The sequence below is a fragment of the Salmo trutta genome, chromosome 21 (genome assembly GCF_901001165.1).
Source record: "Salmo trutta chromosome 21, fSalTru1.1, whole genome shotgun sequence".
Lineage (NCBI taxonomy): Eukaryota > Metazoa > Chordata > Actinopteri > Salmoniformes > Salmonidae > Salmo > Salmo trutta.
This window is the reverse complement of record NC_042977.1, coordinates 44618373-44635496: the sequence shown is the minus strand read 5'-3', so window position 1 is coordinate 44635496 and position 17124 is coordinate 44618373. Positions and strand designations below refer to the sequence as shown.

At 44.7% G+C, this 17124-nt stretch overlaps 1 protein-coding gene across 2 annotated transcripts in view; it reads right to left on the bottom strand.

Annotated features, from left to right (window-relative positions):
• Nucleotides 1–17124, bottom strand: part of LOC115157540 (epidermal growth factor receptor substrate 15-like 1) — a 60601-nt gene that overhangs the window by 6251 nt on the left and 37226 nt on the right. For both annotated transcript variants that reach the window (XM_029705889.1, XM_029705890.1), the window contains exons 20-21: nt 10588–10673; nt 10376–10436 (exon numbers count right to left, since the gene is read on the bottom strand). In XM_029705889.1, coding sequence (XP_029561749.1) covers nt 10376–10436; nt 10588–10673 — 147 coding nt within the window. The remainder of the gene's footprint in view (nt 1–10375; nt 10437–10587; nt 10674–17124) is intronic.

Sequence of the window (17124 nt, the reverse complement as noted above, 5' to 3'; positions counted from 1 at the left end):
TTTCTATGCATCAAGCCCTACAAAAGTGTGCTGATACCCATGTGAAATGCATGGGTACAATTTTAGATTGATAGAAATCAATTTGGAACATGCTGAACAGCTGAAGGAGCACCTGTAAAGACTAGCTATAATCCACCCCCTCCTCTCAGAGATAAGAGGCTGAATAGTTGACTCAGCACCACCCGGTCTGTGGTCCTCACTCGCTTCAAGGTGGCCACCATTGTTCCTGTGTCCAGGACAAGCTGAGGTAACTGAACTGTCTATCCGCCCAGTAGCACACGAGTACTCTCTTCTGTCACGATCAAGTGCTTTGAAAGGCTCGTAGAGGACCACATCAGCTCCACCGTACCCAACACCCTAGACCCACAACAATTTTGTATACCGCCCCAACAGATCCACGGGCCACGCAATCGCCGTTGCACTGCACAGCACCCTATCCCACCTGGACAACAGGACTACCTACGTGAGAATGCTGTTCATCGACTACAGCTCAGCTTTTAACACCATAGTACCCTCCAAGCTCGTCACTAAGCTCAGGGTTCTGAACTCCTCTCTGTGCAACTGGGTCATGGACTTCCTGACGGGCCGACCCCAAGCAGTACATAGGCAACACCTCCGCCACGCTGATCCTCAACACTGGGGCCCCACAGGGGTACGTGCTCAGCCCCCTCCTGTACTTCCTGTTCACCCATGACGGCGTGGTCACGCATGACTCCAACTCAATCATCAAGTTTGCTGACGACGCTACAGTGGTAGGCCTGATTACCAAGAACGACGAGACAGCCTACAGGGAGGAGGTGAGAGACCTGGCGGAGTGGTGCCAGGAAAATAACCTGTCCCTCAACGTCAACAAAGCAAAGGAGCTGATGGTGGACTACAGGAGACAGAAGAGGGAGCACGCCCCCATCCTCATCGAAGGGGCACCAGTGGATAAGGTCAAAAGCGTCAAGTTCCTTGGCATACACATAACTGAAGACCTGACATCAAACAGCTCCTCTATAACCTCAGGCGGCTGAAGAAATTTGGCATGGCCCCTAAGACCCTCACAAACCTCTACAGATGCACCACCGAGAGCATTCTGTCGGGTATGCATCACCGCCTGGTACGCCAACTGCACTGCCCTCAACCACAAGGCACACCAGACGGTGATACGGTCAGACCAACACATCATCTGGGCACGCTGCCTGCCCTCCAGGACATTTACAGCACTCTGTGTCAAAGGAAGGCCAAGAAGATCATTAAGGACCTCAGTCACCCGAGCCAAGGAGTGTTTACTCGGCTACTTAATCGGTGTTATTTGGGTTTTTAATTGGATTCGCTGTACTTTTTTTAAACATTTTAATTATTTGTGTACTTGTTTGACATTTTACTGAGCGAGAGGTGTGAGATAGCGAGAGGCATGAGAGACAGAGAGAGAGACCAGAACGAGATGTGCGAGAGAGCGAGAGGCTAGAGGAGAGAGAGGCGAGAGAGATGAGAGAGACAGAGAGAGAGGCTAGAGAGACAGAGAGAGAGGCTAGAGAGACAGAGAGAGAGGCTAGAGAGACAGAGAGAGAGGCTAGAGAGACAGAGAGAGGTGAGAGAGACAGAGAGAGGTGAGAGAGACAGAGAGAGGTGAGAGAGACAGAGAGAGAGGTGAGAGAGACAGAGAGCAGCGAGAGACAGAGAGAGAGGCTAGAGAGACAGAGAGGTGAGAGAGAGAGACAGACAGAGAGCAGCGAGAGAGACAGAGCGAGAGGCGAGAGAGACAGAGCGAGAGGCAGAGCGAGAGGCGAGAGAGACAGAGCGAGAGGCGAGAGAGACAGAGAGAGGCGAGAGAGACAGAGCGAGAGGCGAGAGAGACAGAGCGAGAGGCGAGAGAGACAGAGCGAGAGGCAGAGCGAGAGGCGAGAGAGACAGAGCGAGAGGCAGAGCGAGAGGCGAGAGAGACAGAGCGAGAGGCGAGAGAGACAGAGCGAGAGGCAGAGCGAGAGGCGAGAGAGACAGAGCGAGAGGCGAGAGAGACAGAGAGAGGCGAGAGAGACAGAGCGAGAGGCGAGAGAGACAGAGCGAGAGGCGAGAGAGACAGAGAGAGAGGCGAGAGAGAGAGAGAGCGAGAGGCGAGAGAGAGAGAGGCGAGAGAGACAGAGCGAGAGGCGAGAGAGACAGAGGGAGGCGTGAGAGGAGAGAGACAGAGGGAGGCGAGAGAGACAGAGGGAGGCGAGAGAGACAGAACTAGAGGAGAGAGAGAGAGAGAACTAGAGGAGAGAGAGAGAGAGAGAGACAGAACTAGAGGAGAGAGAGACAGAGAGACAGAACTAGAGGAGAGAGACAGAACTAGAGGAGAGAGAGACAGAGAGACAGAACTAGAGGAGAGAGACAGAACTAGAGGAGAGAGAGACAGAACTAGAGGAGAGAGACAGAACTAGAGGAGAGAGAGACAGAACTAGAGGAGAGAGAGATAGAACTAGAGGAGAGAGAGATAGAACTAGAGGCGAGAGAGACAGAGAGACAGAACTAGAGGCGAGGCGAGAGAGACAGAACTAGAGGCGAGGCGAGAGAGAGGCGAAAGAGACAGAGAGAGATGAGAGAGAGGTGAGAGAGATAATGTAGCGAGGGTGAATAGTTGACACCACCACCACCACCACATCTGAACTGTGGCTTCTGCTATGAGAGTCACACAGGAAGAGAAACACAGGGCGCACACACACCCCACACACACACACCCACACACACACACACACACACACACACACACACACACCGTGGGAGATGTGGGCAGAAAACACACACACTGTGGGAAATGTGGGCAGAACACACACACACGGAGATGTGGGCAGTAGAGGTTGCAGGAATCTGGCAGGAATGGGAGTCAAGTTATGGACAGGATCAACAGTCTACAGGACAGGATCAACAGTCTACAGGACAGGATCAACAGTCTACAGGACAGGATCAACAGTCTACAGGACAGGATCAACAGTCTACAGGACAGGATCAACAGTCTACAGGACAGGATCAACAGTCTACAGTACAGGATCAACAGTCTACAGGAAAAGGCAGTACAGTACAGGACCAACAGTCTACAGGAACGGGCAGTACAGGACAGGATCAACAGTCTACAGGACAGGATCAACAGTCTACAGGAACGGGCAGTACAGTACAGGATCAACAGTCTACAGGACAGGATCAACAGTCTACAGGACAGGATCAACAGTCTACAGGACCAACAGTCTACAGTACAGGACCAACAGTCTACAGGACAGGATCAACAGTCTACAGGAACAGGCAGTACAGGACATGATCAACAGTCTACAGGACAGGATCAACAGTCTACAATACAGGATCAACAGTCTACAATACAGGATCAACAGTCTACAGGAAAAGGCAGTACAGGACAGGACCAACAGTCTACAGGACCAACAGTCTACAGGAGCGGTCAGTACAGGACAGGATCAACAGTCTACAGGAAAAGGCAGTACAGGACAGGATCAACAGTCTACAGGAAAAGGCAGTACAGGACAAGATCAACAGTCTACAGGACAGGATCAACAGTCTACAGGACAGGATCAACAGTCTACAGGACATGATCAACAGTCTACAGGACAGGATCAACAGTCTACAGGACCAACAGTCTACAGGACAGGATCAACAGTCTACAGGAACAGGCAGTACAGGACAGGATCAACAGTCTACAGGAAAAGGCAGTACAGGACAGGACCAACAGTCTACAGGAACGGTCAGTACAGGACAGGATCAACAGTCTACAGGAACGAGCAGTACAGGACAGGACCAACAGTCTACAGGATAGGACCAAGAGTCTACAGAAACGGGCAGTACAGGACAGGATCAACAGTCTACAGGACAGGATCAACAGTCTACAGGACAGGATCAACAGTCTACAGGACCAACAGTCTACAGTACAGGACCAACAGTCTACAGGACAGGATCAACAGTCTACAGGAACAGGCAGTACAGGACATGATCAACAGTCTACAGGACAGGATCAACAGTCTACAATACAGGATCAACAGTCTACAATACAGGATCAACAGTCTACAGGAAAAGGCAGTACAGGACAGGACCAACAGTCTACAGGACCAACAGTCTACAGGAGCGGTCAGTACAGGACAGGATCAACAGTCTACAGGAAAAGGCAGTACAGGACAGGATCAACAGTCTACAGGAAAAGGCAGTACAGGACAAGATCAACAGTCTACAGGACAGGATCAACAGTCTACAGGACAGGATCAACAGTCTACAGGACATGATCAACAGTCTACAGGACAGGATCAACAGTCTACAGGACAGGATCAACAGTCTACAGGACAGGATCAACAGTCTACAGGAACAGGCAGTACAGGACATGATCAACAGTCTACAGGACAGGATCAACAGTCTACAGGAACGGGCAGTACAATACAGGACCAACAGTCTACAGGAACGGGCAGTACAATACAGGACCAACAGTCTACAGGAACGGGCAGTACAATACAGGACCAACAGTCTACAGGAACGGGCAGTACAATACAGGACCAACAGTCTACAGGAACGGGCAGTACAATACAGGACCAACAGTCTACAGGAACGGGCAGTACAATACAGGACCAACAGTCTACAGGAACGGGCAGTACAATACAGGACCAACAGTCTACAGGACCAACAGTCTACAGGATAGGACCAACAGTCTACAGGATAGGACCAACAGTCTACAGGACAGGATCAACAGTCTACAATACAGGACCAACAGTCTACAGGACAGGATCAACAGTCTACAGGAACGGGCAGTACAATACAGGACCAACAGTCTACAGGACAGGATCAACAGTCTACAGGAACGGGCAGTACAATACAGGACCAACAGTCTACAGGAACGGGCAGTACAGGACAGGACCAACAGTCTACAGGAATAGTTGTAAACTGAGTTTTTTTGAGGCGGAAATACGTCATTTGTGGAGCATTTCATAAAAACCACTGTGGCCTAATACATTGTAAATAAATAATAAATGGTGACTTCCCCCTCCCTCTTCCGTCAGCTCACTCTGCGCCTCGCTCCAGTTGTTGCCAGTCATTAGGCTACCTCAGTCAGATGCCAATCTACGTCAGTGTACAAGGAAGGAACCGAGTACACAGCTTGTAAAAAAATGCTGCGGTTTAACCAAATAGTCTACCAACCAAAGAGTGGGACAAGTAGCCTGAAGCAGCACAGCTTCTCCACTCCTAACAATCTTACCGCCCAATTGTTTGTTTGTTTATTTAACTAAACCCGTGATAACTTTTTATTTCACCCGGTAGGCTAGTTGAGAACAAGTTCTCATTTACAACTGCAACCTGGCCAAGATAAAGCAAAGCAGTGCGACAAAAAACAACACAGAGTTACACATGGGATAAACAAAAGTACAGTCAATAACACAATAGAAAAATCTATATACAGTGAGGGAAAAAATATTTGATCCCCTGCTGATTTTGTACGTTTGCCCACTGACAAAGAATTGATCAGTCTATAATTTTAATGGTAGGTTTATTTGAACAGTGAGAGACAGAATAACAGCAAAAAAATCCAGAAAAACGCATGTCAGAAATGTTATAAATTGATTTGCATTTTAATGAGGGAAATAAGTATTTGACCCCCTCTCAATCAGAAAGATTTCTGGCTCCCAGGTGTCTTTTATACAGGTAACGAGCTGAGATTAGGAGCACACTCTTAAAGGGAGTGCTCCTAATCTCAGCTTGTTACCTGTATAAAAGACACCTGTCCACAGAAGCAATCAATCAATCAGATTCCAAACTCTCCACCATGGCCAAGACCAAAGAGCTCTCCAAGGATGTCAGGGACAAGATTGTAGACCTACACAAGGCTGGAATGGGCTACAAGACCATCGCCAAGCAGCTTGGTGAGAAGGTGACAGCAGTTGGTGCGATTATTCGCAAATGGAAGAAACACAAAAGAACTGTCAATATCCCTCGGCCTGGGGCTCCATGCAAGATCTCACCTCGTGGAGTTGCAATGATCATGAGAACGGTGAGGAATCAGCCCAGAACTACACGGGAGGATCTTGTCAATGATCTCAAGGTAGCTGGGACCATAGTCACCAAGAAAACAATTGGTAACACACTACGCCGTGAAGGACTGAAATCCTGCAGCGCCCGCAAGGTCCCCCTGCTCAAGAAAGCACATATACATGCCCGTCTGAAGTTTGCCAATGAACATTTGAATGATTCAGAGGACAACTGGTGAAGGTGTTGTGGTCAGATGAGACCAAAATGGAGCTATTTGGCATCAACTCAACTCGCTGCGTTTGGAGGAGGAGGAATGCTGCCTATGACCCTAAGAACACCATCCCCACCATCAAACATGGAGGTGGAAACATTATGCTTTGGGGGTGTTTTTCTGCTAAGGGGACAGGACAACTTCACAGCATAAAAGGGACAATGGATGGGTCAATGTACCATCAAATCTTGGGTGAGAACCTCCTTCCCTCAGCCAGGGCATTGAAAATGGGTCGTGGATGGGTATTCCAGCATAACAATGACCCAAAACACACGGCCAAGGCAATAAAGGAGTGGCTCAAGAAGAAGCACATTAAGGTCCTGGAGTGGCCTAGCCAGTTTCCAGACCTTAATCCCATAGACAATCTGTGGAGGGAGCTGAAGGTTCGAGTTGCCAAACGTCAGTGTGCAAACCTGGGGGCCAACTACAAGAAACATCTGACCTCTGTGATTGCCAACAAGGGTTATGCCACCAAGTACTAAGTCATGTTTTGCAGAGGGGTCAAATACTTATTTCCCTCATTAAAATGCAAATCAATTTATAACATTTTTAACATGCGTTTTTCTGGATTTTTTTGTTGTTATTCTGTCTCTCACTGTTCAAATAAACCTAACATTACAATTATAGACTGATCCTTTCTTTGTCAGTGGGCAAACGTACAAAATCAGCAGGGGATCAAATACTTTTTTCCCTCACTGTACAGCGTGTGCAAATGGTGTGAGGAGGTAAGGCAATTAATAGGCCATAGTAGCGAAGTAATTACAATTTAGCAGATTAACACTGGAGTGATAGATGAGCAGATGATGATGTGCAAGTAGAAATACTGGTGTGCAAAAGAGCAAAAAAAGTAAATAAAAACAATATGGGGATGAGGTAGGTAGATAGATGGGCTATTTACAGATGGGCTATGTACAGCTGCAGCGATCGGTTAGCTGCTCAGATAGCTGATGTTTAAAGTTGGTGAGGGAGATATAAGTCTCCAACTTCAGCGATTTTTGCAATTCGTTCCAGTCATTGGCAGCAGAGAACTGGATGGAAAGGCGGATTTGGCTTTGGGGATGACCAGTGAGATATACCTGCTGGAGCGCGTGCTACGGGTGGGTGTTGCTATGGTGACCAGTGAGCTGAGATAAGGCGGAGCTTTACCTAGCAAAGACTTATAGGTGACCTGGAGCCAGTGGGGTGAAGAGGTGAAGAGTGAAATTAAAATAGGTTGACAGACTATGCAGTACTGTAGCTCAGGATTTTCTAAATATGCTTTAAATGTTCATGCGCTGTAAATGTTCCTATGTGGTCAGCTGTAGGCTACAGTTTAATGTGCTCAGTGCTCAGCTGTAGGCTACAGTTTAATGTGCGCAGTGCTCAGCTGTAGGCTACAGTTTAATGTGCGCAGTGCTCAGCTGTAGGCTACAGTTTAATGTGCGCAGTGCTCAGCTGTAGGCTACAGTTTAATGTGTTCAGCTGTAGGCTACAGTTTAATGTGTTCAGCTGTAGGCTACAGTTTAATGTGTTCAGCTGTAGGCTACAGTTTAATGTGTTCAGCTGTAGGCTACAGTTTACACACTGAGGTAGACCTGGGCAGACCACACACTGAGGTAGACCTGGGCAGACCACACACTGAGGTAGACCTGGGCAGACCACACACTGAGGTAGACCTGGGCAGACCACACACTGAGGTAGACCTGGGCAGACCACACACTGAGGTAGACCTGGGCAGACCACACACTGAGGTAGACCTGGGCAGACCACACACTGAGGTAGACCTGGGCAGACCACACACTGAGGTAGACCTGGGCAGACCACACACTGAGGTAGACGTGGGTAGACCACACACTGAGGTAGACCTGGGTAGACCACAGACTGAGGTAGACCTGGGCAGACCACACACTGAGGTAGACCTGGGCAGACCACACATGGGCAGACCACACACTGAGGTAGACCTGGGCAGACCACACACCGAGGTAGACCTGGGCAGACCACACACTGAGGTAGATGCGGGCAGACCACACACTGAGGTAGACCTGGGCAGACCACACACTGAGGTAGACCTGGGCAGACCACATACTGAGGTAGACCTGGGCAGACCACACACCGAGGTAGACCTGGGCAGACCACACACTGAGGTAAACCTGGGCAGAACACACACTGAGGTAGATGTGGGCAGACCACACACTGAGGTAGACCTGGGCAGACCACACACTGAGGTAGACCTGGGCAGACCACACACTGAGGTAGACCTGGGCAGACCACACACCTTCAGATTTTCTCACCTTTCTGTTGACCTGCTGGCAGCCTAACTTTGACCTGCTGGCAGCCTAACTTTGACCTGCTGGCAGCCTAACTTTGACCTGCTGGTCATCCATTCCAGCCACTGGTTAATTCCTATCTTAATCTGGACACTGGGTTTGGATGGTAAACTACACAATCAGTACCAGTAATCAGTCTGTGCTCAAGCAAAAACAGACCCTATCTGTTCCAACACCTTTCCTGTTTACCAGCTCCTTCGAAAGGAGAAGAAACTGAGGGCTCCGCACCCTCACAAGACGACCACACTGAGCAGGAGAGAAAAAGGGAAGTACTAACATGACACACACGCGCGCTTACACAAGTTTAATAAGACAGTGTTAGACCACAAATTAGTCGTTCAGAAAAACTGATGCTACAAACTGTTACTTAGCTCAACCTCTAATCCTTCTCACTAACTCCTCCTCCTTCTAACCAACTAACTCCTCCTAACTAAATATCTAACTAACTCCTCCTCCTTCTAACTAACTAACTAACTCCTCCTAACTAAATATCTATCTAACTAACTCCTCCTCCTTCTAACTAACTAACTAACTCCTCCTAACTAACTAACTAACTACTCCTCCTAACTAAATATCTAACTAACTCCTCCTAACTAAATATCTAACTAACTCCTCCTCCTTCTAACTAACTCCTCCTAACTAACTAACTCCTCACTAAATATCTAACTAACTCCTCCTAACTAACTAACTAACTCCTAACTAACTAACTCCTAACTAACTAACTAACTAACTCCTCCTAACTAACTAACTAACTCCTCCTAACTAACTAACTAACTAACTAACTAACTAACTAACTAACTCCTAACTAACTAACTAACTAACTCCTAACTAACTAACTCACTCCTCCTAACTAACTAACTAACTCACTCCTCCTAACTAACTAACTAACTCACTCCTCCTAACTAACTCCTCCTAACTAAATATCTAACTAACTCCTCCTCCTTCTAACTAACTCCTCCTAACTAACTAACTAACTCCTCACTAAATATCTAACTAACTCCTCCTAACTAACTAACTAACTCCTAATCTAACTAACTCCTAACTAACTCCTAACTAACTAACTAACTCCTCCTAAACTAACTAACTAACTAACTAACTAACTAACTAACTAACTCCTCCTAACTAACTAACTCACTCCTCCTAACTAACTAACTCACTCCTCCTAACTAACTAACTAACTCCTCCTAACTAACTAACTAACTCACTCCTCCTAACTAACTCCTCCTAACTAACTAACTAACTAACTCCTGGCACTGTGTAGGGAATAGGTGGCACTGTGTAGGGAATAGGTGGCACCGTGTAGGGAATAGGTGGCACCGTGTAGGGAATAGGTGGCACCGTGTAGGGAATAGGTGGCACTGTGTAGGGAATAGGTGGCACTGTGTAGGGAATAGGTGGCACTGTGTAGGGAATAGGTGGCACTGTGTAGGGAATAGGGTGCCATTGAAGACACAGCCACAATAAACAAGAGACTGACTACAGAATGTTTTTTAAAGAAAATGAATTCGATAAACCGATTTAATAATAGAAGCGTCTATTTTAGTCTTGTGGTATTACCCTAGAAAAGTGTTTTAAACCTAGCTTCTACGCCTTCGTTTTTAGAGTTTATTTTCTGTTCCTTTGATTTAACTTGGAGTATCACTTGTTTTTTTTTGATAACTAAAAGGAAGAACTGTGTTTTATAAGTACCATCACATTGACTTCCTTCTCATATTAGTGTGAGCACAGAAACACGTGCATGACTGCTCACACACGCACGCACACACAAACACACACACACCCGGACACACACTCACAAACACGCACAAACACGCACACCTACCATACGGAGGTGCAGGCCTGTTGGGTGTGTTTTTAGGTGGTAGCACGGGGTTGATTGGTTTCTGCTCACAACGCCAGAATAAAGACAAAAAAAAAAAACATCCAAAATTACGTTTTTTTTACAACAGAGGTACTATATTATACATAAGCTTTTAATTAAGAGCCTACATCTCGTTGCCTTGACAGTCAGACAGTGGGTTTACTGTAACCTACCTTTTTGGACATTTGACTGAAGTCTGCGAATCCACTCTTTCCTCCAAAAGCGTTGCCCCCGAAAGGGTCCACTGTTCCGAAGCCATCTACAACAGAACAACAACACAACAACCATAAAAACACTGAAGAAAACAACCAAACACACTTCATTTGGAAACATCCAGGGAACAAACTAGCTACTGAAGCTGCCTGGGAAACCACACAGAGAGAATCCAGAGAAGGGGGTATGCAGTATTTACTAGGACTTTCCAAACCTAAATATTAGAGCTTCAAGACTGACGTACGCATCTGATTAACCTCTTGATGGTCACCTAGGATAGGGGGCGCTACAGCGATTTTTGAAAAAAAATTGTGCCCATTTTAAACGGCCTCCTACTCAAACTCAGAAGCTAGGATATGCATATAATTAATACTTGTGGATAGAAAACACCCTAAAGTTTCTAAAACTGTTTGAATGGTGTCTGTGAGTATAACAGAACTCATATGGCAGTCAAAACCACGAGACCGATCGTAACAGGATGTGGAATTCTGAATTGCGGACTCAACTTCATCACTTTGCCTATAAATCACAACGTGAGCAATGGTTCATTGAGCACTTCCTATTGCTTCCACTAGATGTCCCCAGTCTTTACAAAGTGGTTTGAGTCTCCTACTGTGAAAACTGACAGAATGAGAGGCTGTGGAAAGTGGTCACATGAGGAGGGCCATCACCATTATGACGCTGGCGCCCGTGGCTACCCTCCCCTTTCGAAACGTTTAGAAAGACAATGCAATCGTCCCCCTTGAATCTTATTGGAGCTGTGGTTGAAAAAGGCCCTAAAGATTTATGTTATACAACGTTTGAGATGTTTGAACGAACCTAAAAAAAAAAAAAAGCATTTTATTGAAAGAGGAGTCCCTCGGCCGACGGAACTTTTGGAGCAGCCTTCAGAACGCGCTAACAAGAACAAGCTATTGGGACGTAAAGGATTAACTTTTTCGAACAAAAATACATTTGTTGTGGACCTGGGATTCCTGGAAGTGCTTTCTGATGAAGATAATCAAAGGTAAGGGATTATTGACAATAGTATACAAGAGTAGATTTGATATGCAATTGATCCAAGATAGCGCTGACCTGTAACGGTAGCCTATTTTTCTAAGTATCGCATCCCCTTTTATCGCAAAGTGTGATTACCCAGTAAAGTTATTTTTAAATCTGGCATTACAGGTGCTTTCAAGAGATATTCATCTATAAATCTTAGAATGACAATATTACATTTTAAAAATGTTTTCGAATAGTAATTTAGTAAATTGTAGCGCTGTTTCACCGGATGCATTTGAGGGAAAATAGTTAGTCAACGTCACGCGCCGATGTAAAATGCTGTTTTTATATATAAATATGAACTTTATCGAACAAAAGAATGCATGTATTGTGTAACATGATGTCCTAGGAGTGTCATCTGGTGAAGATTGTCAAAGGTTAGTGCTGCATTTAGCTGTTTTTTGGTTATTTGTGATGCATGTGGTTGGTCGGAAAATGGCTATGTGGCTACTTTTACGATATACTCCTCTAACATAATCTAATGTTTTGCTTTTGCTGTAAAGCCTTTTTTTAAATCGGACAACGTGGTTCGATTCAGGAGAGGTGTATGTAGAAAACGATATAACATAGTCCTATATTTGAAAAAAAAGAAATATTACATTTCGTTATGCTAATCCCGGAGTCGCCTCTTCACTGTTGACATTGGGACTGGTGTTTTGGGGGTACTATTTAATGAAACTGATAGTTGAGAACTTGTGAGGCGTCTGTTTCTCAAACTAGACACTCTAATGTACTTGTCCTCTTGCTCAGTTGTGCACTGGGGCCTCCCGCTCCTCTTTCTATTCTGGTTAGGGCCAGTTTGCGCTGTTCTTTGAAGGGAGTAGTACACAGCGTTGTACGAGATCTTCAGTTTCATGGCAATTTCTCACATGGAATAGCCTTCATTTCTCAGAACAAGAATAGACTGACGAGTTTCAGAAGAAAGTCCTTTGTTTCTGGCCATTTTGAGTTTGTAATCGAACCCACAAATGCTGATGCGCCAGATACTCAACTAGTCTAAAAGCCAGTTTTATTGCTTCTTTAATCAGGGCTAACATAATTGCAAAAGGGTTTTCTAAGGATCAATTAGCCTTTTAAAATGATAAACTTGGATTAGCTAACACGACGTGCTATTGGAACACAGGAGTGAAGGTTGCTGATAATGGGCCTCTGTACGCCTATGTAGATATTCCATAACAAAAAAAATCTGCTGTTTCCAGCTACAATAGTCATTTACAACATTAACAATGTCTACACTGTATTTCTGATCAATTTGATGTTATTTTAAACAGACAAAAAAAAATATGCAAAAACAAGGACATTTCTAAGTGGCCCCAAACTTTTGAACAGTAGTGTGTGTGTGTGTGTGTGTGTGTGTGTGTGTGTGTGTGTGTGTGTGTGTATGTGTATATGTATATATGGGGGATTGGAAGTGGAAGTGATGCAGACAATTACATTGATGGAAGCTACAATCTATCTGCAATATTAAAGCTGATCTACCCCTTAAAATATGTTTAAATAATAAACTCCAAGCGAGCTGTCATGTGCCTTTTACTTAGGACTGGTCACCTCCCTGACCAAGGCCCTTCTCCCCCGATTGAGCAGTTTGGCCGGGCGGCCAGCTCTAGGAAGAGTCTAGGCGATTCCAAACATCATCCATTTAAGATTGATGAAGGCCACTGTGTTCTTGGGGGACCTTCAATGCTGCAGAAATGTGTTGGTACCCTTCCCCATATCTGTGCCTCGACAGAATCCTGTCTCGGAGCTCTACAGAAAATTCCTTCGACCTCATGGCTTGGTTTTTGCTCTGACATGCACTGTCAACTGTGGAACCGTATATATACAGGTGTGTGCCTTTCCAAATGATATCTAATCAATTTAATTTATCACAGGTGGACTCCAATCAAGTTGTAGAAACATCTCATGGATGATGGAAACAGGATGTACCTGAGCTCAATTTCAGTTCTCATAGCAAAGGATCTGAATACTTATGTAAATAAGGTATTTCTGTTTAGAAGTTTTTTATAAATTTGCACAAATTTCTAAAAATCTGTTTTCGCTTTGTCATTATGGGGCATTGTGTGTAGATTGATGAGGAAAATGTTTTATTTAATCCATTTTTGAATAAGGCTGTAAAAAAAGTTAATGGGTCTGAATACCTTCCGAATGCACTGTAATTTGATAATTGAGAAATTAAGTAAATTAACTGCACCCAAATTGGCCATTTTAAATTGACAGGATTCAGATAATATTCAAGCAATATAGTACCCAACATCCGAGTTGGACCAAACTTTGTCCTACCAATGAGTAAGACATGAGGAATCCCATTTTTATTTTGTCAAAAGCCACCCACGGACCACCCACATCCTATGCCAATCCCAATCCCAAACCAACAACCAGTATACAGTATCAGTTCTCTATGAAGTAGTATGAAGCTGTGGCTTGGAGTATTGCTTCTCTATACTATGTAATGTATTCCATGTGAACCTGGTGACAACCCAAATAAAATAATTAATTGCATGACAGTCTTATGTTTTTCAATAAAATTCTCAGTAAAAACCTCTATATGTATTGTGATTAGTGACATTTACAATTAAACCCAACACAACCCAATACCATAACAATTGAAAAACACTAAACAGTGTGTGTTTGAGACTTTTACCATTGAAGACCACAACAGTAGCTAATCCAGACCTTTCCAGAAGGGAATAAACCACACAGAAAGGCGGTCGTTTCCAGGACTGATTAAGCGTAAAAGAAGGTCAAACTGAATTGCTTCATGAAGGAGTTGCTTAAATTGTGAGGATGACCAAACAATTTATTTTCATCATGAGACAAATCTATTGGTTTTCTACCCAAAATTGCTTAGAAAATGTTGTGATCTATTTAATAAACACAAGAGACAGCAAAATGGATAAAAGAGTGTGCCGGTATATCAGGAACAGGGGCATCTAGCAGCCAAAACCTGGTACTTTCACACTACTTTATGGTAAATAATGCAAGCAACATAAATTACTAATTTCTCTGAACATGGGGAAAAAAAAACAATCGCCAGATTCGCAGGGAATGCATTACATATTATGAAGAAGCAATACTCCAAGCAGCAGCTTCATGCTACTTGTCAAACATAGAGAACTGATACTGTATACTGGTTGTTGGGGTGGGATTGACATGGGGTGTGGGGGGTTCCGTGGGTGGTTTTTGACCATCTCTTGGAGATTCCTAATGTCTGATTCATTGGTAGGAAGAAGTTTGGTCCAAATCAGATTTTGGGTACTATATTTATGGGATATTATCTGAATCCTATACATTTTAATAGCCAATTTGAGGGCAATCAAATTAGCTTAATGTCAGAAATTAAATTACAACTGAAATAATGTTTTAGAAATGCCAATCTTACCTGATTCTAACTACAGAAACAATTTCTGAATATTCTGAGATGGTGGGTGTCATGGCTTGCTGAAATGGCATGAAACGACTCTGTTGTGACTTGAGAATGTGTGCGACTGGCGATAAAGGGGCAGTATGATGTGTGTTACACAGTGTTTTCCTTCTCGTGGCATAGCTCTAAGTTTCCCCCACAGTGTGTCCCTTATTCCTGTGGAGGGGTGTCGTTTCACTGGTGCGTATGAGTGTTAGCCCTAACTTAAACCCAACCTCCTCCTCTCTCACTGACTGAGGCATAAAGGCCCGCAGTTCAATAGCGGAGGATGAAGGGAATGAACAGGGGATGGAGAAGAGGGGAGGAGGAGAGGGGGGAGGAGGAGAGCTGAACTGGTTAAAGCAGGGGTGCGAGTGTTCTGGTTGTTCGTTTTCAAGTCACACAGACACACTCAGACACACACACACACGCAAACACGCACACATGCAAACACGCACACATGCAAACACGCAGACACACGTGCAGACAAACACGCACACGCAGACACACTCAGACACGCAGACACACACACACACGCAGACACACACACACACACGCAGACACACACACGAGCGCGCAGACACACACACGCGCGCGCGCACACACGCAGACAAAAACACACGCAGAAAAACAGAGTTTGTTATTTTTGGCCTCCACTGCAACTCCTGTTTTTCCAAGGTTATTTTTAGTTGGCCAGCAGTTAAATGCGTAGGTAGCCTACTAAATATAGACCTCCGCCACAGGAAAATATGAAGTTACAGTGAGTTTTAAATTGTATTCCACAAACTAATGCCCAGAAATAAAGTCTAAATGTGCAGGAACACGTCACCTGGGCAGCAGTGAATGAGGGCTTTTATTCAGAAGTCTAGCACAACTTTCCATTTCTCTTAACGATATACAGATAGATGTATCTTAGCGATATACAGATAGACGTATCTTAGCGATATACAGATAGACGTATCTTAGTGATAACCAGATATACAGATAGATGTGTCTTAGTGATAACCAGATATACAGATAGATGTGTCTTAGTGATATACAGATATACAGATAGATGTCTCTTAGTGAACGACAGATTGGATGTCTCTTAGTGAACGACAGATTGGATGTCTCTTAGTGAACGACAGATTGGATGTCTCTTAGTGAACGACAGATTGGATGTCTCTTAGTGAACGACAGATTGGATGTCTCTTAGTGAACGACAGATTGGATGTCTCTTAGTGAACGACAGATTGGATGTCTCTTAGTGAACGACAGATTGGATGTCTCTTAGTGAACGACAGATTGGATGTCTCTTAGTGAACGACAGATTGGATGTCTCTTAGTGAACGACAGATTGGATGTCTCTTAGTGAACGACAGATTGGATGTCTCTTAGTGAACGACAGATTGGATGTCTCTTAGTGAACGACAGATTGGATGTCTCTTAGTGAACGACAGATGGATGTCTCTTAGTGAACGACAGATGGATGTCTCTTAGTGAACGACAGATGGATGTCTCTTAGTGAACGACAGATGGATGTCTCTTAGTGAACGACAGATGGATGTCTCTTAGTGAACGACAGATGGATGTCTCTTAGTGAACGACAGATGGATGTCTCTTAGTGAACGACAGATGGATGTCTCTAGTGAACGACAGATGGATGTCTCTTAGTGAACGACAGAGGATGTCTCTTAGTGAACGACAGATGGATGTCTCTTAGTGATCGGACAGATGGATGTCTCTTAGTGATCGAAGATGGATGTCTCTTAGTGATCGACAGATGGATGTCTCTTAGTGATCGACAGATGGATGTCTCTTAGTGATCGACAGATGGATGTCTCTTAGTGATCGACAGATGGATGTCTCTTAGTGATCGACAGATGGATGTCTCTTAGTGAACGACAGATGGATGTCTCTTAGTGATCGACAGATGGATGTCTCTTAGTGATCGACAGATGGATGTCTCTTAGTGATCGACAGATGGATGTCTCTTAGTGATCGACAGATGGATGTCTCTTAGTGATCGACAGATGGATGTCTCTTAGTGATCGACAGATGGATGTCTCTTAGTGAT